This window comes from Salvelinus sp. IW2-2015, linkage group LG16 (assembly GCF_002910315.2).
Source record: "Salvelinus sp. IW2-2015 linkage group LG16, ASM291031v2, whole genome shotgun sequence".
Classification (NCBI taxonomy): Eukaryota; Metazoa; Chordata; class Actinopteri; order Salmoniformes; family Salmonidae; genus Salvelinus; species Salvelinus sp. IW2-2015.
Genome location: NC_036856.1, coordinates 22,883,210 through 22,909,912, shown reverse-complemented (window position 1 = coordinate 22,909,912; position 26,703 = coordinate 22,883,210). Strand labels below are relative to the sequence as shown.

Here is a 26,703-nt window from a genome sequence, read left to right as displayed (position 1 = left end):
TGCGCCACCAGAGTCTGGGTTCGCGCCCAGGCTCTGTCGCAGCCGGCTGCAATCGGGAGGTCCGTGGCGACGCACAATTGCATAGCGTCGTCCGGGTTGGAGGGTTTGGCGGTAGGGATATCCTTGTCTCAGTATGTAAAATGTAATAAAATTTATGCACTCTACTGTAAGTCGCTCTGGATAAGAGCGTCTGCTAAATGACTAAAATGTAAATGTAAATGTAACTCATGCAAAAAAACACAAGATTTCATGATGGTAAATTATGGTGTGGATCAGTAGAGGCTGCTGAGGGAGGACGGCTCATAATAATGGCTGGAACGGAGTAAATGGAATGGCATCAAGCACATGGAAGCTATGTGTTTAATGTATTTGATACCATCTCACTCATTCCGCTCCAGCCATTACCACGAGCTCGTCCTCCCAATCAAGGTGCCACCAACCTCCTGTGGTGTGGATGTGATGGGAGTCGTGTGGTGTTGATGGTGTGGTGTGTGTGTGTGTGTGGTGTGTTGTGTGTGTGTGTGTGTGTGTGTGTGTGTGTGTGTGTGTGTGTGTGTGTGTGTGTGTGTGTGTGTGTGTATGCAGTTGACCTTTGGTCATCTACCAGCCCCTGGGAGTAGCCCTGTGTCTTCTCAATCAAACCCATCTGTGCAGAGTAGGCTGAAACACACACAAGATAGTTTAAGGTCCGCTTGGCTGTCATTAAGCAACGGTGGGAGTACAGACTAACTGATGTGTCTGTCAGAGCAAAAAACACACAAAAGAGTGAAAGAAATCATGTTAAATTTTTGAATACATTTAGTATTCAAACATTAAACATTATTTCCATTTAAATACACTGGTATACAAAATGTTCAACAAATGGCAACTAAATATGCTGTTTTAACAATTATATAAATAATAGACTCAGAGTTATCAAAAACGTACATTTCTCTCAGAATTTACAAACAAATATAGTTTGCACATTGCTGGTAACTAAATTAATTAGTATACGAATAAATCAAGATTGTTTGTGCTTATCATCAGCATGTACAGCTGCACTCCATATGATAGAATCATGTAAAAGCGCCTTAAAATAAGAAGTAAGAAAAAAAATGGACTGTCAAAAAAATGCCCCAAATAATGCCCAAAATATGCCAAATCATAAACGGATTTCACCTAAAATACAAACCAAATGGGTCAAAATAAAAAGCTCAACATTTCAGTTAAGTGGACTTATAAAGTACCAGTCAAAAGTTTGGACAGACCTATTTATTCAAGGGTTGCTCTTTATTTTTTACTATTTTCTACATTGTAGAATAATAGTGAAGACATCAAAACTATGAAATAACACATATGGAATCATGTAGCAACCAAAATGACAGCTTGATGACAGCTTTGCACACTCTTGCATTCTCTCAACCAGCTTCACCTGGAATGCTTTTCCAACAGTCTTGAAGGATTTTCTCACACATGCTGAGCACTTGTTGGATGCTTTTCCTTCACTCTGCGGTTCAACTCATCTCAAACCATCTCAATTGGGTTGAGGTTGAGTGATTGTGGTGGCCAGGTCATCTGATGCAGRACTCCATCACTCTCCTTCTTGGTCAAATAGCCCTTACACAGCCTGGAGGTGTGGTGGGTTATTGTCCTGTTGAAAAACAAATTATAGTCCCACTAAGCGCAAACCAGATGGGATGGCGTATCGCTGCAGAATGCTGTGGTAGCCATGCTGGTTAAGTGTGCCTTGAATTCTAAATACATCACTGACAGTGTTACCAGCAAAGCACCACCACACTATCACACCTCCTCCTCCATGCTTCACGGTGGGAACTACACATGTGGAGATCACCCGTTCACCTACTCTGCGTCTCACAAAGACACGGCGGTTGGAACCAAAAATCTCAAATTTGTACTCATCAGACCAAAGGACAGATTTCCACCGGTCTAATGTCCATTGCTTGTGTTTCTTGGCCCAAGCAAGTCTCTTCTTATTATTTGTGCCCTCTAGTAGTGGATTCTTTGCAGCAATTCGACCATGAAGGCCTGATTCATGCAATCTCCTCTGAACAGTTGATGTTGAGATGTGTCTGTTACTTGAACTCTGTGAAGCGTTTATTTGGGCTGCAATTTCAGAGGCTGGTAACTCTAATGAACTTATCCTCTGCAGCAGAGGTAACTCTGGGTCTTCCTTTCCTGTGGCGGTCCTTATGGGGGCCAGTTTCACCATAGCGCTTGATGGTTTTGCGACTACACTTGAAGAAACTTTCAAAGTTCTTGACATTTTCCGCATTGACTGACGTTCATGTCTTAAAGGAATGATAGACTGTCGATTCCTTTTGCTTATTTGAGCTGTTCTTGCCGTAATATGGACTTGGTTTTTTACCAAATAGTGCTATCTTCTGTATACCACCCCTACCTTGTCACAACACAACTGATTGGCCGTAAGGAAAAACATTCCACAAATTAACTTTTAACAAGGCACACCTGTTAATCAAAATGCATTCCAGGTGACTACCTCATGAAGCTGGTTGAGAGAATGCCAAGAGTGTGCAAAGCTGTCATGCAAAGCTGTCAGGGTGGCTACTTTGAAGAATCTCAAATATAAAATATAATTTCCTGCAATTCTACACATTTTGCCATGGGGCGTACAGAAAATGTTGCAGTTTTAAAGCAAGTCTGATGCAATTATACACATTTAGCCATAGGGTGGATTATTATTTTTTGCAGTTTTGAAGCCAATTTCCTGCAATTCTACACATTTTGCCATGACTTACGCCATGTTAATATATCAGAGTGAGTGACTAATAAAATCAGGTGCCGCTCTAGAATCTCCCATAAGTGCTCAATTGGGTTGAGATCTGGTGACAGACCGCCATGGCTTACATTGTTTTCATGCTCATCAAACCATTCAGTGACCACTCATGCCCTGTGGATCGGGGCATTGTCATCCTCTGCCATGACAGCATTTTATACATAACCTTCAGCATGACGGGATGTTAATTGCTAAATTAACTCAGGAGCCACACCTGTGTGTCAATATAATTTGTATCCCTCATTTACTCAAGCGTTCCCATTATTTTGGCAGTTACCTGTATTTAGACTGATATGTATGTGTGTAACTCAGATGCTACAGAATATAAATGTAATATACTGTACATAAGAATCAGTGGAGGCTGCTGAGGGGAGGACAGCTCATAATAATGGCTGAAATGGAGTCAATGGAGTTGTATCAACCACATGGAAACCACACCTTTGATGTGTTTGATACCATTCTTTGACTCCATTGGAGCCATTATGAGCCATCCTCCCCTAAGCAGCCTCCACTAATAAAAATAATATCCATGAAGTTGTTTCTCACAGATCRTGTGTAGTTACCACAACCACACATTACTCTGCATGGCTAGCCCCTCTCAGCTTGACTTGCTTGTTATGGGGTAAATTATGTACATGAATAGCCTCTTTTTAAGTCAGTGACAATGCAGGGAGCCAGTATAGGCCTATTACGTTTTAATACAGTGCACTGGGTGTATGTGGACAGAGACTCATTATTCTCCTCTTGACACATCTTGTTGTCGTGGCTCCCTAGGAACCTACCTTGTTCTACGGAAGAAGGCTGATAAGGAGGGTAAATATGTCCCTGAGACCAGCAACCATATCATCACAAGCTCCGATCAAGATAAGCAATAGGTCTCTGACAAAGTCGTGAAAGTTTAAAAAACTATTTAAGAAACTGACCACCAATGCCCTGGAGGATCCTACTTATAAGCAGGGTTTTGCTATTGTCCTACTTGGCACATCCTTTAAATTTGGTTTACTCAACACATCATGAGGGGGTATTTCCCTGCCTTAAGTGTCCGGGTCTGTCAATTCCTGCTACCACCTTTGCGTATTTGTAAGAAATTTACACTTACTTGAATCCTAACCTTATATAATATTGCACTACTCCACAGTCCACAATAGCCTAGAGCAGTGTGGATTGATTCTACCCAAATTCACTTGACACTGACACATTTAATATTTCATTACGATCAGCATTAGCCGTTGCTAAAGCAGCAGCTAAGGGAAACGGGTATACCTAGTACAGTTGTGGCCAAAAGTTTTGAGAATAACACAAATATTAATTTTCACAAAATCTGCTGCCTCAGTGTCTTTAGACATTTTTGTCAGATGTTACTATGGAATACTGAAGTATAATTACAAGCATTTCATAAGTGTCAAAGGATTGTATTGACAATTACATGAAGTTGATGCAAAGAGTCAATATTTGCAGTGTTGACCCTTTTTTTTCAAGACCTCTGCAATCCGCCCTGGCATGCTGTCAATTAACTTCTGGGCCACGTCCTGACTGATGGCAGCCCATTCTTGCATAATCAATGCTTGGAGTTTGTCAGAATTTGTGGGTTTTTGTTTGTTCACCCGCCTCTTGAGGATTGACCACAAGTTCTCAATGGGATTAAGGTCTGGGGAGTTTCCTGGCCATGGACCCAAAATATCAATGTTTTGTTCCCCGAGCCACTTAGTTATCACTTTTGCCTTATGGCAAGGTGGTCCATCATGCTGGAAAAGGCATTGTTCGTCACCAAACTGTTCCTGGATGGTTGGGAGAAGTTGCTCTCGGAGGATGTATTGGTACCATTCTTTACTCATGGCTGTGTTCTTKGGCAAAAATGTGAGTGAGCCAAATCCCTTGGCTGAGAAGCAACCCCACCTTTTGCAGAATATCAGTATATCCCTGATGTTTCTCCTGGAGAGAAGTGGCTTCTTTGCTGCCCTTCTTGACACCAGGCCATCCTCCAAAAGTCTTTGCCTCACTGTGCGTGCAGATGCACTCACATCTGCCTTCTGCCATTCCTGAGCAAGCTCTGTACTGGTGGTGCCCCAATCCTGCAGCTGAATCAACTTTAGGAGACGGTCCTAGCGGTTGCTGAACTTTCTTTGGCGCCCTGAAGCCTTCTTCACAACAATTGAACCACTCTCCTTGAAGTTATTGATGTTCCGGTAAATGGTTGATTTAGGTGTAATCTTACTGGCAGCAATATCCTTGCCTGTGAAGCCCTTTTTGTGCAAAGCAATGATGACGGCACGTGTTTCCTTGCAGGTAACCATGGTTGACAGAGGAAGAACAATGATTCCAAGCACCACCCTCCTTTTGAAGCTTCCAGTCTGTTATTCGAACTCTATCAGCATGACAGAGTGATCTCCAGCCTTGTCCTCGACAACACTCACACCTGTGTTAACGAGAGAATCACTGACATGATGTCAGCTGGTCATTTTGTGGCAGGGCTGAAATGTTTTTGGGGGATTCAGTTCATTTGCAGGGCAAAGAACAATTCATCTGATCACTCTTCATAACATTCTGGAGTATATGCAAATTGCCATCATACAAACTGAGGCAGCAGACTTTGTGAAAATTTATATTTGTGTCATTCTCAAAACTTTTGGCCACGACTGTACAATTGAATGCATTCAACTGAAATGTTTCTTCCACATTTAACCCAACCCCTCTAGGCTACTCTTGACATAATACAGAACCAATAGGGAAGAACAGCTCAAGGATAGAACTACATACATTAAATAACAAAAAAAGGTCCTGTACTAACAAAACACTTGAGCGAAACAGACACATTATACTCTAAGCCTACATTCATATACAGAACAAAAATACAAAACGCAACCATTTAAGACTTTACTGAGTTACAGTTTATGTAACGAAATAAAGTAATAAGGCCCTAATCAATGGTTTTCACATGACTGGGAATACAGATATGGATCGGTTGGTCACAGACACCTTATAAAATATTAAATAAATAAAAAATAATAAAAAGGTAGGGGCGTGGATCTGAAGGTGGCTGGTCTCAGACGATCCAGCAGGTGAAGAAGTCGGATGTGGAGATCCTGGGCTGGCATGGTTGCACGTGGTCTGCATTTGTGAGGCCGGTTAGACGTAATTCCCAAATTCCAAATTCCCTGAAACAATGTTGGTAAAGAAGTTAACATTAAATTCTCTGTCAACAGCTCTGGTGGACATTCCTGCAGTCAGCATGCACACTCCCTGAAAACTTGAGACATCTGTGGCATTGTGTTGTGACAGAACTGCACATTTTAAAGTGGCATTTTGTCCTCAGCACAAGGTGCACCTATGTATTGATCATGCTGTTTAATCAGCTTCTTGCTATGCCACACCTGTCAGGTGGATGATTTATCTTGGCAAAGCTTTATTACATTTTTCCATACGCACAAAAAGCTTATTTCAATAAAACTTTGTACACACGCTTTTTGTGCGTATGGAACAATTTTTTTCAGCTCATGAAACATGGGACCAACACTTTACATGTTGCGTTCATAGAATATAAAACATAAGTGACAGTACAAAACCACAATTCCATAAAACTCAGTCTATATGGTCTGAACTAGTGCAAGCTTGTCAACAAATAAAATAAAACCAAACTTAAATATGGTGTTCATTCATTAATACTAGAGTGTAAAGTTTACATTTGAGACCTGATGTTTTAGAAGTTAGAAAATTGTGTACCACATGGTATGTAGGATATGATGCCATTCTGGTTTTAGAATAGGGAAAGTCAGATTCAAATTGTACTCAGTGATATGATGTCTAACTGATGTGCAGATCCCTCAAAAGATCAGCGATGAATTTCTCACTGGAGTGATAGAATTTTTTTTTTTTAAACTCATCAATAAAACAGAGTTAACCCCTATCGATTGAAATGCACCAAGAGACACTTATCAATGTATGACTTGACTATCAAATATCCTATAGATGCCAATGCGTGTGACATCTGCTGGTCTATAAGATTGATAATAACAAAGTAAAAATGTACAAAGAATAGCATATTCAGTCTTCTAGACCTTTTCCTCAAATACGTTCTGCAAATTGAAAGAAATGTTGGCTTTGTTTAAAACACTTCACATTTAAGATTGAAGGAAGTTTTGGTTAAAAARAAGACCATTGAAATGGGATTAAAATCACCTCTGGCATTTTACGCTGAACATCATGCATAGATAGAGGTGTAGTAGAACCTCTCACCTTTGCGTCCTTAGGGAGATCATATTGTGGGCTAATAATGGGTACCAGACAGGCTAAGGTCAGGAACACATTTCAGTCTTGTGTTAAATGGGCTGCTCCACCAACACACACCGGAAGATAAAAACAATAAAATGATAGCTTGGAAATCAAATGCACATCCCTCATGCTTAAATGTTTTGACAGCATTGCAATTATTTAACATTTCAGATGACAGAATTCCTCAGAGATTGGGATGTGCCTGAGTAAATCAAAAAGAAAGCAACTGAAATGGGACTGATTATCACATTTTAGGGAAGACCCAGATGCAGACAGTGTCAAAGTAACAAACGTTTATTACTAGAACACGGGGCAGGCAAAACGATAGGTCAAGGGCAGGCAGAGGTAAGTAATCCAMATCAGAGTCCAAAAGGTACAGAACGACAGGCAGTCGCAGTCTCAGGGTCAGGGCAGGCAGAATGGTCAAAACTAGAAAACAGGAACTAGAAACAGACTGGAGTAAGGGGGGAAAACACTGGTAGGCTTGACGAACAAAACAAACTGGCAACTGACAGAGAACACAGGTATAAATACATAGGGGATAAAGAGAGAAGATGGGAGACAACTGGTGGGGGGTGGAGACAAGCACGAAGACAGGTGAAAGATCAGGGTGTGACACTGATAAGGACCTCATACTTTACTCTGACTGAGCACATACAGTACTCCGTTATTCATAGCTGATGAAAGGCTTGGTGAATACAAGTTGACAAATTCAATCAGGAATGATTGTACTAGAATACATTAGATAAGTGGAACTAAACTCAGCAAAAAAAGAAACGTCCTCTCACTGTCAACTGTGTTTATTTTCTGCAAACTTAACATATGTTCATACAAATATTTACACAAGATTCAACAACAGACAAACTGAACAAATTCCACAGACATGTGACTAACAGAAATTGAATAATGTGTCCCTGAACGGGGGGGGGGGGGGGGTCAAAATCAAAAGTAACAGTCAGTATCTGGTGTGGCCACCAGCTGCATTAAGTACTGCAGTGCATCTCCTCCTCATGGACTGCACCAGATTTGCCCGTTCTTGCTGTGAGGTGTTACCCCACTCTTTCACCAAGGCACCTGCAAGTTCCCGGACATTTCTGGGGGGAATGGCCCTAGCCCTCACCCTCAGATCTAACAGGTTCCAGACATGCTCAATGGGATTGAGATCCGGGCTCTTCGCTGGCCATGGCAGAACACTGACATTCCGGTCTTGCAGGAAATCACGCACAGAACGAGCAGTATGGCTGGTGGCATTGTCATGCTGGAGGGTCATGTCAGGATGAGCCTGCGGGAAGGGTACCACACGAGGGAGGAGGATGTCTTCCCTGTAACACACAGCATTGAGATTGCCTGCAATGACAACAAGCTCAGTCCGATGATGTTGTGACACACCGCCCCTGTCTGGTCCAGCGACGGTGGGTTTGTGCCCATAGGTGACGTTGTTGCCGGTGATGTCTGGTGAGGACCTGCCTTACAACAGGCCTACAAGCCCTCAGTCCAGCCTCTCTCAGCCTATTGCGAACAGTCTGAGCACTGATGGAGGGATTGTGCGTTCCTGGTGTAACTCGGGCAGTTGTTGTTGCCATCCTGTACCTGTCCCGCAGGTGTCATGTTCGGATGTACCGATCCTGTGCAGGTGTTGTTACACGTGGTCTGCCACTGCGAGGACGATCAGCTGTTCGTCCTGTCTCCCTGTAGCGCTGTCTTAGGCGTCTTACAGTACAGACATGGTAATAAATTGCCCTGGCCACATCTGCAGTCCTCATGCCTCCTTGCAGCATGCCTAAGGCACATTCACGCAGATGAGCAGGGACCCTGGGCATCTTTATTTTAGTATTTTTCAGAGTCAGTAGAAAAGCCTCTTTAGTGTTCTAAGTTTTCATAACTGTGACCTTAATTGCCTACCGTCTGTAAGCGGTTAGTGTCTTAACGACCGTTCCACAGGTGCATGTTCATTAATTGTTTATGGTTCATTGAACAAGCATGGGAAACAGTGTTTAAACCCTTTACAATGAAGCTCTGTGAAGTTATTTGGATTMTTACGAATTATCTTTCAAAGACAGAGTCCTGAAAAAGGGACGTTTCTTTTTTTTCTGAGTTTAGCTGGGTGGAACACTGGTCAATAAAGACACTTATCAATGTAAGAATTGACTATCGAATATCCAATAGATGATATACCTAATGTCTGTGAAAGGAATATTATTGCGTTGTAATTTTAGATTCACTCTGCTATTAGACAATTTCCTTGAATACTTACAAACATAAAATAGAGATGGGGAGTTATCTGTTGTCTGAGTGAGTCAAAAACAAGAACACTGAAATAGGATTTGGCCCGTACTCAGAGTCTCAGCGGTAGGAGTGCTGATCCTAGCGTCTCAGAAGGGGGGCTAATCCTACTCCAGCACTCCTACACTTTACATATACGTGCCCTGGTACTTTACTTTCAACATATAATATGTCATGCATTGTGATACAGTTGTAGTAGAGTCTCACAATTCACTGGGGTTCTCAGCCGATTCCATAATGAACATTGGTGTGAACACCACTAGTCAGCTCAGCCCAACTGGGGACACATGGATACAAGTTCAGAGTCATAGTTCAGTCTGACATTAAGTGAGCTGCTTGATACAGACAAGAAAATAATAATTATTATTGGTTGGCTCTCTGCTGTGTCTTTCTCATTCAAACACCCACATACACAGCCCCAGAGTAACACCCCCCCTCACTTCCATTACAATGGTTGGATTTTCAAATCCTTTCAAATTCTCAACCTCAGAAAATAAAAAACATTTGCAAGAACCAATCAAACCCGTTGCACAATTTTTGAGCGAATATTGCATGAACGGCCTAATTTCCAGGCTAGTGTGATTAAAGCTCTCCCTGCGCTGTGAGTCATGCGGGTAGCTTCAGCCAGGCTAGTCAGAGATGGGGGGTTCTGAATGTCAAACACAAGACAATTAAAATTACATTTGAAATGGGACAAATGCATAGTAATGCATAGTGATACAGGTGTAATGGTGTCACTCACCTTTGACTAGTGTCCCCATTGGCATATAATCAAAAGAGTTACTAGTCAGAATTGGACATTCGATTGTGCACTTTGTTCTGACACGTCACTGAACTCTGGTTCACTGCGCTGCCCAAGACATTCTGGGGAAACTCCTGGGTTCAGGGTCAGTTCAGTCTGTTGTTTAGTGGGCTGCTTCACCAAAACACAATTAACGCTTAAATGTTTAATTTAATTTGTGATTCATTTGATTATCTCTGTGATTGTTTGTACTAGACAGATCACCACAAAGATAAACCTAAAAGACCTGAACTTGAAACATAACTAATCAGTGATTTGACATAGACCAGCATACTTAATAACCACATAAATGTAAACATTTGTAAATAAAGAAAAAAGTTGCTTCTCAAGCTTAAGTTTCGTTTTTGCATTTTTTACTTGTTTACACCAGCTTTAAAACAACAAAAAATACAATATTTTTGGTTATGGAAAATATATATCACAATGGTTTAGATGGTACAATGATTCTCTACACTTGCTTGTTTTGTCACAAACTGAAATTAGGTGAACTATTAGAATTTTAGCAACCAGGAAATGGCAGAGAGATTGACAAAGTGCATCATTAATTCACAAGATCAAGATTATGATTTACAGTAGTCTACAAATACTTTTATGCCAACTACTCATCACCAACTAATTTCTTCCTCGAGATTAATCAAGATCAGCGGTTAATACTAAATAAAAAAAATATCAAAATAACCATTTTGTTTATCGCTAGCCGAGTCAGATAAAAAAATAACTTGTCGCCATCGATTTATACCCTCTAATGGTTGTTTTTTCTATTTTCAGTTTTGTTTGTGTACTTTGTTTTTCAGGTTATCAGGTTTATTATCGGGTTATTAATTTCCCCTAATCTAAATAACATGCATCCCTTTTCCCCATAATATCAAATGATTGTTGTAAATCACGTAACACCATGTTCTTCTAATAAATCACATGGCCAGAAGTGAGCAAAGTATCTCGGTATATAGGGCTGAAGGTAAATGAAATGTCTTACCGGAATGGGCCTCTCCCTATAAACATTTTGTTCATAGCCTAGGTGTAGTTATAGAATTACATATATAATTCATTTCATATAATCTCTGTGGGACTAGTAAAGATGAACAAATAACTTAACATTATTGTGGCATAAACCATTAATGTTTTCATCTGATTGTCAATCACTTAAAAAAAGTGCTCTCTAGGCTACCTGCGAATCTTCGTTCACTCACAAAATAATTCAAGCATCCAAATAGTGCACTGTGCACCCACAATTTGATGACGGGAAAGAGGCATCTTACAAAACACCTAAACGTGTATTGTAATGGCATTCTGCGATTGTCATTAGGCGTACACTTGTAGTCTGAATTGATGCATCCACTGCTGTCCATGCACGTCTCGGTATGGGCCACTCATCTCCGCCTTGGCAAAGTGTTCTTGTCGAACGACAACATCATTTGAAGCGTATACCACTCGGTTTCAAGTCAATTCGCACATTTTCATGCCTTTGACATGGGGTAATGTTAATGGTGTTAAAGTCTATAGTTCTTGGCGTTTTGTGTAATTATTGTGATAGGCTCATGTTTTACCGTTAAGTTGCCGGGACGCTGTACCGGACCAGCTTACTATCACCCCTGTCGGTATGGAACTGTGTTTCAGCCTGGCTTATGGTGATAGGTTAGAGGTCACTGACCGGCAGTGCGAAGGTCACAGGCGAGCGCCAGCTCCAGACCCCCTCCAAGGGCGAAGCCATCCACCATGACAACCGTCGGTATGGGCAAAGTGGCTGCCATAGCAATGCAATGTCCATAGCAACGCAACACCCAGAGAGTAGAACACCATGTGGAGAGATCAGACAGATCTAGTTATTGTTACGAAACCAATAAATAGCCTGCTAATATATTTGATGTGCAGGCAATCTCAATGTTGTGCGTTACAGGGAAGACACACCCTCATCTGGTACCCTTCCTGCAGGCTCATCCTGTGCATAAATATAATATATTTGATGTGCATAAATGTGAGAAATAAGCGTAAGCGACCAGGTGTTGAATGTACATGTACTAAGGAGACTGCCAGCTCCTTTTTGACCTCTTAATCGGCCAGTCCAAGCGGATTATTATTTGTTCAGATGGTGACGAAACTTAAATATGTACAAAAAAGAGAAATACCAAAGACATGCCCAAACACAAAACTCAAAAACAAACAAAAGGCCTCATGGCTGCCAAAGAAAAACCTGCAGCCTCGTGGCTTTTCCAGCTGGGACACAGACTGACAATCACCTTAATTGGCAGCACCTGATGTGCTTATCTTTTTTWTTTTTTATTCTCCCCAATTTCGTGGTATCCAATTGGTAGTAGTTACAGTCTTGTCTAATCGCTGCAACTCCCGTATGGACTCGGGAGAGGCGAAGGTCGAGAGCCATGCGTCTTCCGAAACACAACCCAACCTAGCCGCACTGCTTCTTGACACAACGCACATCCAACCCGGAAGRCAGACACACCAATGTGTCAGAGGAAACACCACACCTGGCGACCTGGTCAGCGTGCACTGCGCCCGGCCCGCCACAGGAGTCACTAGTGCGCGATGAGACAAGGATATCCCTGCCGGCCAAGCCCTCCCTAACCCGGACAACGCTGGGCCAATTGTGCGTCGCCCCATGGACCTCCCGGTCGCGGCCAGCTGCGACAGAGCCTGGGCTCAAACCCAGAGTCTCTGGTGGCACAGACCACTGCACCACCCGGGAGGCCCCTGATGTGCTTATCAAAGCCTCCTGGCAGAGCACCGCCCTCGATCCGGTTGGTGCTGCCACCTGGGTGATGGAGTGTGGAAGTGTATCATGGCAGTGTGTTGCCTAACTGTGTGCTAACACTAAACTACCCCCATATCATAACATTACATACTATGAGGATGGGGGTGAGATGTACTAGCATGAGAACAGGCTGAAGGCTGAACTAGACTGGGGGAAGCCCCTGGCCCACACACACACCACCCACCGATCTCAGTCAGGAGTGAGAGCAGTCAATGAACAAATAGATCGGAGTCAGGGTGGTTAATCTCAGCTCTCTCCTTCAGATCAGCTCCTATGTGAGACACACAGAAACAGAAGACATCACACACACGGGCGCGCGAACACACACACACGCATATGCATTCATGCTACACCCACCATGTTCTGGTGCTACCAGTCTTATTATTATTGGTAAATAATGCACAATTTAAACACTTGTCCCCTAATACCCCAATGCCCAATACACATGGAAAAATTGGACTATAAATTGGACTATAAATTGATGCTAAAATGTTTATTCTATTCTACTGAGCCGTTTGTATTTTTAGGTTTTATTATTTCTTATTGTTGTTGCATAGTCGAGAAGGAATCTGCAAGTAAGCATTTCGTTGGACTGTGTATACCATGTGTACCCTGTAGATACGACTAATAAAAGTTGAAAGTTGAAACTTTGAGCCTCCTAAATCGTACTCCAACCTGTTTGGTCACGCTCCTCTTCTTTTTCTCTCTTTTCATTGTTGGACGCACTCGTCGCCTTGGTTACTGACACAAAACACCGACTAAGCATAAAGCCTGAGTTGTCCATGGCTTAAAACAATAGATTTCATAGAAGATTAATAATACCACAGAACATAACTTTTTTTTTTATATAGGTCTATCATAACATTGTGATACTAAATATGCCTACATTATTCTTTAAAGTATTTATGGTCATTGATTGGCAAAAAATGTAAACCAATACCTATAGCTGTCGCCAGGGGGCGTTCTCCTCACACACACACACACACTACAGAGGCACTGATGCAACCACCTCATGGCCTCTATTTTATTACGATAAATCATGATTCATGAGCGAACAGTTTTAAACATTATACTTTACATACATTGAGAATTTCAATCAGGTACGTGATTTAACACAAAAGATATTATGGACTTTTACATTGAGCAGATCTCATATGCTACATTCACAGATATACATTCACAGGGCGGCAGGGCCAGTAACCGAAAGGTTGCTGGATTGAATCTCCAAGGTAAAAATCAGTCGTTCTGCCCCTGAACAAGGCAGTTAACCCACTGTTCCCCGGTAGGCTGTCATTGTAAATAAGAATTTGTTCTTAACTGACTTGCCTAATAAAATAGAAATAGAAACACTGAATAAGATGCATTGTCAGTTTGGCACAGAACAGGTGCATCAGAGACCAAAGCCCTGTTCAGTATGACACAACGTAGTCCAAACATAGTAGGTTGGAATGGATCTAATGCTTATGGAGGTGTCCATGATATAACGGAAGTGGTTTGGTGAACCACGCTCGCACGATGAGTAACCTTGCCTGAGACCTGAAGACTTGCTGTAGCTCCCCGAGCAAATACTAAGGCTTTTGCTTAATGGACTAACACATGCGCAGAGGTCCCAGGTTAAAAGAAAAGTCACATACTACTAGCCACACTCACAGGATGTGTTCTGTCTTACAGGGTTACTCTCTTTTCAGAATCTGTGGATGGAACCTGTGTTGCCCCTGGCGAATATCTCAGTGATTGACAGCTCCCTCTCGCAGGGGGGTCGACCTCGGTAACGGATGTAGCGAGCTTTACGAGCCTCGGCCAGTGATTGGTTGAAATCAGGCAGGAGGTGGAGCGTTCTGGGCCGACCATCAGCAGCGAGGAAGTCAGAGGGGGGAGGAGGGAGAGGATAATACTCCTCTTTCTCTCTGTCTCTGTCTGTCCTCCCATTCTCTTCCTCCTTCTTTCGCGTTGCCCTCCCCTCTCTCCTCACATCTTCTCTCTCCCTCTCAGCTCTCCCCTCCGTCCCTTCCGCTTCCCCTCTATCCCCCAGCACAGTGCTGGTCAATTCTGCTGCAGGCTGCAGTTTGAGGTCTGGCAGGCAGAGTGGCGCCACTGAGCTCTCTGCCCCCTGTCTCTGTGGGTCTGCAGAGCTGCAGAGGAAGTCATGGACCCGAGCCTGGAGTGCAGCCAGACCAGACACTCCCCCACACACAGCTTTCACTGACCTGAGACAATGAGGGGGGAAGACAGAGTGCGGGAGAGAGAGAGAGAGAGAGAAATAGAGATAATCAGTCAGACAACACACAAACGTACGCACGCACACACACACAACAAACTATCAGTATCCACCTTGTGTCACCATGTTGTGACTCAGTGTCTGTTTATTGGCTATAACAAATGTTTTTGGACAACAAAACAATCATACCCAGACACACACACAAACAAACAAGGGGCCAGCTTTGTGGATTCAGTAAAATGCTGCATTGAACAACAGAGAAAGAGATAGAGGGAGGGAGAAAGAAAGAAATGGAACCAGGAAGGGGACTAATAAATCCACTAGAAGTTGGCAGAGGGATGCACATCATAAAAGAAAATGAGTTTAGAATCAGTCTGTTAAAAGAGCCAGCATGGATCCCTGCCAAGCCACAGCACAGAGAAAAACAGAGAGACACACACATCAGTGGAGAAGCAGTATCTGTATGTAGAGTAGTATAGAACAGTGTTTGTAAACCGCCCACATACACTAGTTAACAGTAAGAGAGGGGAAAGCCCAGCTGCCTACCAGTTAGAGAGAGGAGAAGGGGGTATGAAGCAGTAGAACATGCATAGATATGGGATATGAGCTATAATTGTGAATGTCTCTCAAACGCGCACACACACTAATTTCTCTCTCTCTCTCTCTCTCTCTCTCTCTCTCTCTCTCTCTCTCTCTCTCTCCAAAATCTGTCCTCCTCTCTCTCTTCTCCTCTCTCTCTCTCTCTCTCTCTCTCTCTCTCTCTCTCTCTTCTCTCTCTCTCTCTTCTCGCCTCTCTTCTCTCTCTCTCTCTCTCTCTCTCTCTCTCTCTCTCTTCCTCTCATCTCTCTCCCTCTCTCTGCTCCTCTCTCTCCTCTCTCTCTCTCTCTCTCTCTCTCCATCCTCTCTCCTCAAGAGGATGACAGTCAAAGCCCACAGTGACAGAGAGCTGTTTGTGTGTATCTCAGAGTGAGGTTTTAAGCGTCTCGTTATCTGCCCCTTGATTAGCATCATATAACAGTCCGCTTGCTTAGAACCCCCATCCTCCAATCAGCTCGTTGCAGGGGCGACGACGATACTTCACATAACACTCACGGAAACACACCTCAGCATAGCAGTCGGCAGACAGACCACTCCACCCTATCCTCCACCCAAATCACACAGAAATATCCTATTCCCACACATACATGAAGTTTCACACACCACACACACACACCACACACACACCACACACACCACACACACACACCACACACAACACACACACACACAACACACACACACACACCACACACACACACACAACAACACAACACACACAACACACACCACACCACACACACAACACCAACACCAAACATCCTTAGCCAACAATACCAACATCATGAGTAACTTTACATGTGTAGATATACAATAACAGTGCAAACACATGGATACAGTTCCTGCATGGAAGAACAGGGAGATGTACTGCAATCTTGGAAAACGTGCACATCCACTCATGGATCTAGCTGTGCAACCCATGAATGGCATGTGATCTTCTCTTTAAAGTTTAAACTCTATAGATATATCTCATGCATTCATTGAGTTGGAAAAATAAATAGATGTTACTGTTGCAAAATGTTTTCAGTTGGCCAACTGCTGGGCTGGCTAACATTCCACCAGGAAAGCACCTTCCCTTCTGGTTATGCACTGTGAAGGCTTTTGCTCTAGCTAATCAACATCCTGGTGAGCAGCTGATTAGAATAATCAGGTGTGTTAGAGCAGGGATAGAACAAAATCATGCAGGAGGGTATAGCTCTCCTGAAGAAGGGTTGGCCATCTCCAGAGATAATTTGTTATCAGGGGTTTGATTAGTCAAAACTAACATTCTATACTTATTATTACTTGGCTTTTTCACAGCCACTAAAGTGAAATTAGCAAAGAAACTGAAAGGACAAGTACTAATGCCAAGGTTAACCTGACAGTCTGTCAGTTCTTCTCTCAACCATCTGGGCCAGGATTAGATTAGCCCAATGAAGGTCCTGTTATATAATCTAGCACTCCACAGATTAGCTTCATTCTTCTATGAACATGTTACATTAACCCTTTAACAAAAATAGTCCCAGCTTCACTGTACAGTTGATAGTGTTGTGGTAGCTCTGTAATAAACTGTGGTAGAGCTGTAAGGCTGTCATCATAAAGAAATAAGCAAACTACACAGCAAAAACTTCATGCGGTTTCATCTCGTGAAGTAAAGCAATTGCCCTGTGTGGCTTTGAGCTGATGCAGTCTGCCTGAGACAGGAACCCACAGTGATTTAAACATGTTTGGTTTTTCTCTGATGTGAAGAGCTCACCTGTGTTTCTTTGGGTCTCTGGTGGCCCGTGGGATTGTGGGTAGGGTAGTCCTGTAGGCCATGGAGAGTTGGGAGGGGTCAGGGTTGACAGGTCGTGACACCAGAGGGTGAAGGCTCCTCCTCCAGGGGTTACCTGGGGTCACACAGGTACACGTCAGCTCACACAAGCACGCATGCATGCATGCACACACACACACACACACAGACACACACATGCACACACACATACACACACACAAGCATCTCTCTCACCGGTCCTGATGTTGAGCAGGTCTCTGTGTAGTCTTCGTTGTTCTGTGGTGAGTGTGTTGAGGTGGTAGCTCGTGGCCTGCTCCAGTCTCTGTAACCCCCCCTGCAGGCGAGCCTGAGCTCTGTGCTCCTCTCTCCTTTGGGCCTCGCTGCCCTGCCACAGCCCCCTGCCACCACCACCACCACCACCACCACCACCACGACGCATGGCTCTCTCACACCTCCTGACATACATAAATACATAGAGTTAGATACTGTCTGCTACTGTACAACTGAAAGATCGGATCACCTGGGTGACAACCTGCATCCCCACATCTGTCAGTCCAACAAATGAGCCATTACACTGAGACGTTCAAGGTGTTAATTTAGGATTGTTTTTGTATGATGTTTAAATTTTTTGTAAGACTTTTTCTTTGCATTATATCTTGCCCAGACCCACCTGGCCAGACCCACATGCTCCCCCATCTCCAGCATCACTCAAACTGCACCATTTTGTTTCTCTCCATCACCCACGCACCTTCAACATTTAGATCATTAAGAATTTGACCTTTCCATTTTGTTAATGACAGAGGAATGGTTGATTTACAGTTTTTAAGTATACATTTTTTCAAGATGATTGACAAGACAAGTATCATCCAACCCATCGGGTATCTCACTGCACCCTCATATGCCATGTCTTGAAATATGCAGACAGACAGATTAAAAGTACATTTAGATTGTAATACTTATGACAGCCAACTTTATAACTCCGCCCATAACTTTTAGACTTTATAACATTCCCAGATGGCATGGATTATTGAGTCATTGTTAGTTTTACACTTGAGACATGACTCTGCCGTTGTGCTGTAGAATTTGTGAAATTTGTCTCTTGTATAATACATTTTATACATTAGTTTACAATGGATTAAACGTACATTTTCGTAATCTTGTGCCAATATCAGTTATCTTTAAGTTGTGGTTCCAATAGTTTATATTTTTTTCTAAGAGATTTTCAGTTGGTTATGCTCTCTGCAAGGTTTTCTATATCTTACCTATCATATGAACATCTTTTTCTGACTCAAATAGGATTCCCTCCAGATTGATCTGATGTCCAATGGGTCCAAGGTGTTGTATTGAATGTTTTTTTCTGCCTTGATGGTGTTTCCTGTATGTTTACCATTAGCTGCATCAATAACATCCCTGTTCAGGCCCTGGGGGCCTGGCTCCTATAGGTCTCTGTAGTTATGGACGGGCAAAACGTCAGGCCTGCCAATTAACACTATACTGTATGTGCCACTTCCATCAACGCCAGTTATACAGTTAGTCTATAATACAGTCTATACACTGTACGGAAGCATTAGATCTCATACAGTACCGTACAGAACGCCATTCATTTCATCTGTCTCTTTCATTCATGTCATTCGTCTCTTTTTATTCCTTTTCTCACAGCAGTTTTCCTTCTCTTATTTATGAATTACAGTCAGATCATGTTAAAACATGCTTTACACTCATCCTATATTATGTATGGTTGCATGTAACACCCAAGTAAACACACAGACACATCACCATCACTGACATAATTCCAAACACAGAGCGTGTGTATTTGTTCTCTCACTTTCCCCCCCCTTGCTCGTGCCTCTCTGCTCCTCTTTCTCCCCCCCCCTCCCGTGCTCTCTCTCTCTCTTTCTCCCCCCACCCACTCTCTATATATATGTTTCTTGTGTTGTGGTGTTGCTATGCTGGGCTGTTAGATCATGTTGACTGTTGACTCAATGTAATCATTGCCCATCATTATTCTCCATGGGGTCTGACTCACCCCAACAGGATGTGTGTGTATGTGTGTGTGTGGCCCTTTCTCAAAAGAGAGAGAGCACGCGTGCCAGACAGCGTTTTTGGCGCTGTAGTTTGAAAGCTGAGATGTGTGAGTGTGGAACAGAGATAAAGAAGGAGCGAGAGATTTATGCATGGCCTGTGCTTTATCAAAGTGTGTGCGTGTGTGTGTGTGTGCATTTGTGTGTGTACTGTATGTGTGTGTGTCTACAGCCCAGCTTATTCTGCCCACGTAGCACAGCCTGCTTTGGTCAGTGTCTGATGGTGAGACTGATGTTCCCATCAAAGCAGTCAACTTCATCATGGTTTTTGTGGGGGGTATGTGTGTGTGTGTACAGTACTCTCCACCCACTGTATTTTGCATTACCACTCCCCAAGTGCACCATGGGTATCTCACACACTGTCGCAGCTAGCCAGACCCATGGTGTAACGACTCTCCTCCTCCTCTTCATCCGAAGAGGAGGAGCAGGGATTAAACCAAGGTGCAGCGGGTTGTGAATACATATAGATTTATTTGCTGACGAAGACGAACACAAAAACTTATACTTGCATAAACTACAAAACAACAAACGACGTTAAACAGACCTGAACTGGTGAACATAAAAAACAATGCACTCATGAACAGGAAAGAACGAACGAGAGACGAGACAGTACCGTGTGGTGCAATAAACACAGACACAGCGACAACCACCCACGACAAACAATGTTTAACAACCTCCCTATGTATGTCTCTCAATCAGAGGAAAACGAAAACACCTGCCTCTGATTGAGAGCCATACAAGGTCAATTAAACCTGACACTTAACATAGAACAAACACAGACTGCCCACCCATCTCACGTCCTGACCCACTAAACACAACAATACAAAAGGAAAACAAGGTCAGGAACGTGACACATGGGCTATAAGCATCTACACATCACCTTTCTCTCTCTCTCTCTCTCTCTCTCAATTCAATTCAATTCAATTCAAAGGGTTTATTGACATGGGAAACATATTTTTACATTGCCAAAGAAAGCAAAATAGATAATAAACAAAAGTTAAATAAACAATCAAAAATATCTCTGAAAACCCACCTCTGACACTCAGAGCTTGAACCAGCAACACTATGGTTGCGAGGTAAGTGCACTACCACCTGTGCCATAAAAGTCTGAACCTCTTGGTAGACGGAGTAGTACCCTCACACACAGGGAGGCTACATTAGCAAAAAWGCTGTAGTAGGACACAATAATCTCCATCTCTCTGCTTCTATTAGCTCCAGTGGGCTGGAATGAACCCTGCACAAAGCAGAGGAGGAGAATCTGCTTAGAAAGAGCTGAGTTCCTGGCATAAATTCCCTTTTGTATCAACAGCGGCCATAATTCACCATCAACAGGCGTAATGAGAGAGCAGAGGCAGTCATTAGCTTTGAGTGACCGGCTATGACAAGCAATTTAGTCTCATACACTGTCTGGGCACCTGCAGGAGAGGAGAAATTAGCATTTTAAATGGTGATAATTATGGCAGAGAGGCAGTGGAGATGTTCATATTCTTTCAATTCGCTTACCGATGGCTGTCTCTCTCTCTCTCTCTCCCTTACACACACACACACACACACACAAAGRGGTTCTACAGGCTGCTGTAGTATTGTAGAACATTATGCTGGACTCCCACGCCTCGATCTGGGTTCTACCAGAGAGCTAGAGCAGGATACAACTGGAGAGCACTTACAGGAATAGGCTACACTTCAAACTTTCACATCACACAGAATCGAACTCTTACATTACACCATCAAGCACAAGCATAAAAAAACGATGTTACCATTTAGAAATGATTTCAATTATACACGGTGTAGGCTTTGATAAATCAAATGTACACTACGTGAGGGATTTGCCCAAATAGAAAGTGCGCGCCACTGCGCGGATCCTTCAAAATGTACCGGATATAATGTACCCATCAGTCAGGCGATCCAAAAAGTAAGATATAACACACAGCACAATTGTCAATAACTCTCCACCATACTCACATATGTTGCTGTTGGAAATAAAACGTTTGTTACAAAACCACAAGGAAAGAAAATAACAAAGGAGGATTTCACTCTGTAAAACTCACATGATAACTTCCTTGAGGGCAGATTGTGCCAGTAGAAAATTACAATGTTTCTGTATCCATAACAGATGATACACACGATAGTAGTGTATATTCCGGAATTACTGTAAAATAGCTGCGTTTTGTTTTATGATATATAGACCTAGTTTATGAAAGAACCATGTCCGATAGAATGTCAGTATTTCTGCGGGGAGAACGAGGATTTCTCCCGCACCCTGTACCAACCATGATGTAACTATCGGTAACGAGGTCTCGGGACAAAGCTATTTAACCAGTGTCAGTCGCTAGATCACCATGGAAACCAGAGGGAGAGGAACAGAGTTAGGAGATTTATGCAAAATACTTGATACTGGTTTGAAAGCACTATTAGACTAGCGCAACGCTAGGCATTGGCCTAGGCCTATATCAAGTGTGCTGGCATTGGAAAAGAAAGGGTATTTTAACCTTTGTTTAACTAGGCAAATCAGTTAAGAACAAATTCTTATTTACAATGATGGCCTAGGAACAATGGGTTAACTGCCTTGTTCAGGGGCAGAACGACAGATTTATTCCTTGTCAGCTCAGGGATTCAATCTAGCAACCTTTTGGTTTCTGGCCCAACACTCTGACCACTAGGCTACCTGCCTCCGCAATTAGGGCTGTGTGCTAAACTGCAACCAACCATCACCTGTCATCACGGTCAGATGCATCTATTATAAGAAATGTAGGGGAATCAATCAGCAAGGATAGGGTTTGAACCAGCAACCTTGTATTAACAGCAGTGTGCTATAAGGATCAGGACCTCTTGACAGATGCTGTGATTGCAGAGGGGTATTCCTTGTAATCTGGGTGACAGGCTGAGGCTGTGGTTGTATTCTAACCCAGGCAGGGCAGGCCATGGGGTTTATGGATGGATTAGGGTGATTTGGGTCAGTCAGTGATGGGATGCCAAACTGTCCTGGAAAGGAAACCCGTTTTGTTGGTAGCTCAGTCAGTAAGCTGTTATTTTGAGAAAGTTATTGGAATGATACAAGTTCCACGGTATTCATTTGTTTTACACACACACACACACACACACACACACACACACACACACAGCCACACACACACACACACACACACACACACACACACACACACACACACACACACACACACACACACTTGTTTTACTATCCTTGAGTGGACCAAACAATTGATTCTACCCACCAACTACCCACCATTGCGACCTGTACGCTCTCGTTGGTTGTCCCTCGCTTCATACTCGTCGCCAAACCCACTGGCTACAGGTTATCTACAAGTCTCTGCTAGGTAAAGCCCCGCCTTATCTCAGCTCACTGGTCACCATAGCAGCACCCACTCGTAGCATGCGCTCCAGCAGGTATATGTCACTGGTCACTCCCAAAGCCAATTCCTCCTTTGGTCGTCTTTCCTTCCAGTTCTCTGCTGCCAATGACTGGAACGAACTGCAAAAATCTCTGAAACTGGAGGCTCATATTTTCCTCACTAGCTTTAAGCACCAGCTGTCAGAGCAGCTCACAGAACACTGCACCTGTACATAGCCCATCTATAAACAGCCCATCTATCTACCTACCTCATCCCCATACTGTATTTATTTATTTATCTTGCTCCTTTGCACCCCAGTAGCTCTACTTGCACATTCATCTTCTGCACATCTACCATTCCAGTGTTTAATTGCTATATTGTAATTACTTCGCCACCATGGCCTATTTATTGCCTTAACTCCCTTATCTTACCTCATTTGCACTCAGTGTATGTAGACTTTTTGTTTTCTCTGTTCTACTGTATTATTGACTGTATGTTTTGTTTATTCCATGTGTAACTCTGTGTTGTTGTATGTGTCGAATTGCTTTGCTTTATCTTGGCCAGGTCGCAGTTGCAAATGAGAACTTGTTCTCAACTAGCCTACCTGGTTAAATAAAGGTGAAATAATAATTATTTTTAAATTTTCCCTAACCCCTAACCCTAACTAACCTTAACCCTAACCTTATTGTTTACCCTAATTGTAAACCTAACCTTAATTGTAACCCTAACCCTAAACCTAACCCTTAACCTAAAATAGCCCTTTTCCTTGTGGGGACCGGCAAAATGTCCAGATTTGTCAGAATTGTACTTGTTTTACTTGTGACTTGGGACTTCTGGTCCCCACAAGGATAGTAAAACCAAATACACACAAACACACAACTCCCTCACCCTGCTCTCATGTCGAATCGATAGCGAAGCATCTCGGGAGGAGAGGAGGAACGAGGGAGGCCCATGTGGAGGAAAAGATGAAACACAGACTTGTATCTCTCCTCCTCTTCTTTATCTCATATCGATCGGTAAAACTGCTGTTTTTAGCTGCTGCTTCTAGCACCGTACCTGACCCTGCTCTGTTCAGCTCTGAACCACACCGTCACTCTGCTGCCTGTTATCTGTGCTGTGTGTGTGTGTCAAGGGCAGGATCGGAACTCTGGTCTCCCACGGGAGAAACCAACGTCTTAGGCCGAGGGTGGCATTGGTTTTGGAGTCGCAGGCAGGGCTATCTGTTATGTGTGTGTGTCAGTGAAGGCTCCTCAGGGGAAGAGGGGGAGGATCATCCTCCTCAGTGAATTTCAGAAAAATGTAAATAGTGAAACTATACTAAATATATTCACATCACCAATTAATTGATTAAAACACACCGTTTCACAATGAAGGTACAGAGCTCTGTAGTGTAGTCGGAGGATAGCTAGTTTCCGTCCATCCTCCTTTGGGTACATTACATTGACTTCAATACAAAACCTAGGAGGCTTGTGGTTCTCACCCGCTTCCATAGACTTATACAGTAATTATGACAACTTTCAGAGGACATCCTCCAACCTCAGAGCTCTGCATCAGGAACTGACATGTTGTCCACCCAATCAAAGGATCAGAGAATGAATCGAGCACTGCAGTGCATAAAATGTGGTGAGTAGTTGGCTCAAAGAGAAAGAGAGAGAAAGACAATAGCTGAACAGTTTTGAACAAATTCATTTCTTAAGAAATGAAGGAGAAGCGAGTGGGAGAGAGAGAGAGCTAACTATATTCCGTTTTCTTTTTCATTTTCACTTTCCCTTACTTAGCTAGCGAATGCAGCGAGCAAGTTAAGCCTACTCAAACACCCTGATCAAACAGAGAGGGATATGTTAGCTAGCTGGCTATCCAACACTGGATGTCTTCCAAGTCAAGGTAAGCTTTTGGTTTTACTAATTTATTGCCAACCGGGCCCGCCAGTGTAACAGCTAAAATTCTTGCTGACTGTACACTGTACTGCATGATTGTAGCATGTTTACTAACGCGTTAGTTCTAGTAGCTATGTTGACTATGACGTTATAATATGGTGATAATGATGTAGGCTGTGTGTAGGTATGAAGGATTGGCTTGGAAAGTTTTTTTTGCCTGGTCACAGACAGCTAATGTGTTGTGCACTGAAGGGAAAAGGTGCGAGGAGGAGAGCATGTAGATGCAAGAAGATATTATACAACAATCAAACGAATCATGCTGTATGTATTGTGGCTGCTATGAAAGTGAACTGTGTTTGCGTGTGATCAGAGATGTATTCATTCCACCGATGCTGTTGAAAAACTTTTCTTAAATGGAAGCAAACGGAATGAAATGGGGATAAATGTACCTGAATTTGTCCAATAGAAACTGAAGTTTGCAACTGTTAGACCAAAGATTGCACCCTAGATCAGCTAGATGCAGTCAAGAGTGCTGCGTAAGGCGGTATTGAATGTGTCAATGTCTGTCACCTTGACTATTCAAATTTCTCTCAACCTGTTTACCTAGCATACCTTGTAAACTTTCATTCATAGGCTAGGTTGTAGCAACCTTATAATGGGTATAGGTTAAATGTGAGTATCATGTAGTAGCCTAAAGCTATCGCTATTACATTGATCTGGGGGAATGGAATATGAATGACAGTCATCCAATATCATGCTCATAAAACATAAAAATCGCTGTCCCCCATCTTAAACGGCACTGACTGCCACTGATCGGTGTGTCAATGTGTGTGATTCAGACAGAGAGAGAGAGCAAGAGAGAGAGAGAGAAAGAGAGAAAGAGAGAGAGAAAGAGATATGTAAAGGGATAAGGAGGACAGAGATGATTAAAGTTGCAATATACATAAATCGCTCCGTAATTTCCTGGTTGCTAAAGCTCTAATAGATTGCCTAATTTCAGTTTATGTGACAAAATAAGATATTTATTTATGATATGTATTTTCAGCTGTTTGAAGCTGTAGTTAAAAAACTACAGTAAAAGACACAAAAACAAAACTGAAGAACGTGAGCAACAATAACGGTGGTAGACTGGGGTGGTGCATTATAACCAGTCATTAGTATGAATTACAATAATGAGGTGAGTAATAAGCAGTGGCGATTATAGCATGTAAATCTTGGTGGGGCAACAAAATAAAAAAGAAAGTGGGATGCAATGCCACTAAACAATACATGAATTGCACTACACAACACAACACTAAACAATACATTAATTGCACTATAACGGTGACAAACAGTGCCCACAAACTGTTTGGGCCTACAGTACATACTGTAAAGCTGGCCCAACAGCAGTCCCAACATTTTACCACTGCTACATCTGGTTATCAGTGGAGCCTTGTCTGGCAGCGAAACAGTTAATTCAGCCTCATTTACTGCCTTTTAAAAAACCATAGCTGGGCCTCCCGGGTGGCGCAGTGGTCTAAGGCCACCAGAGATTCTGGGTTCGAGCCCAGGCTCGACCGGGAGGCCCATGGGGCGGCGTACAATTGGCCTAGCGTTGTCCGGGTTAGGAAGGGTTTGGCCGGAAGGGATATCCTTGTCTCYTCGCGCACTAGCGACTCCTGTGGCGGGCCGGGCGCAGTGCATGCTGACCAGGTCGCCAGGTGTACGGAGTTTCCTCCGACACATTGGTGCGGCTGGCTTCCYGGTTGGATGTGCATTGMGTCAAGAAGCAGTGCGGCTTGGTTGGGTTGTGTTTCGAAGGACACATGGCTCTCGACCTTCGCCTCACCCGAGTTCATACGGGAGTTGCAGCGATGAGACAAGACTGTAACTACTACCAATTGGATACAACAAAATTGGGGAGAAAAAAGGG

The 26,703-nt window shown here is 43.0% G+C and overlaps 1 protein-coding gene and 1 pseudogene across 1 annotated transcript; both read right to left on the bottom strand.

Annotated features, from left to right (window-relative positions):
• The window catches only part of LOC139028908 (enoyl-CoA hydratase domain-containing protein 2, mitochondrial-like), a 22,561-nt pseudogene extending 8,862 nt beyond the window's left edge, over window positions 1–13,699 (bottom strand).
• A 226-nt stretch (window positions 13,700–13,925) lies between these two features.
• On the bottom strand, window positions 13,926–21,845 carry LOC139028992 (coiled-coil domain-containing protein 190-like). The gene is made up of 4 exons (XM_070447722.1): window positions 21,613–21,845; window positions 17,718–17,938; window positions 17,466–17,598; window positions 13,926–15,122 (listed from the first exon to the last, which is right to left on the bottom strand). Coding segments are annotated over exons 1-4 (879 nt in total). The 5' UTR covers window positions 21,615–21,845; the 3' UTR covers window positions 13,926–14,599.
• Window positions 21,846–26,703: the final 4,858 nt, after the last annotated feature.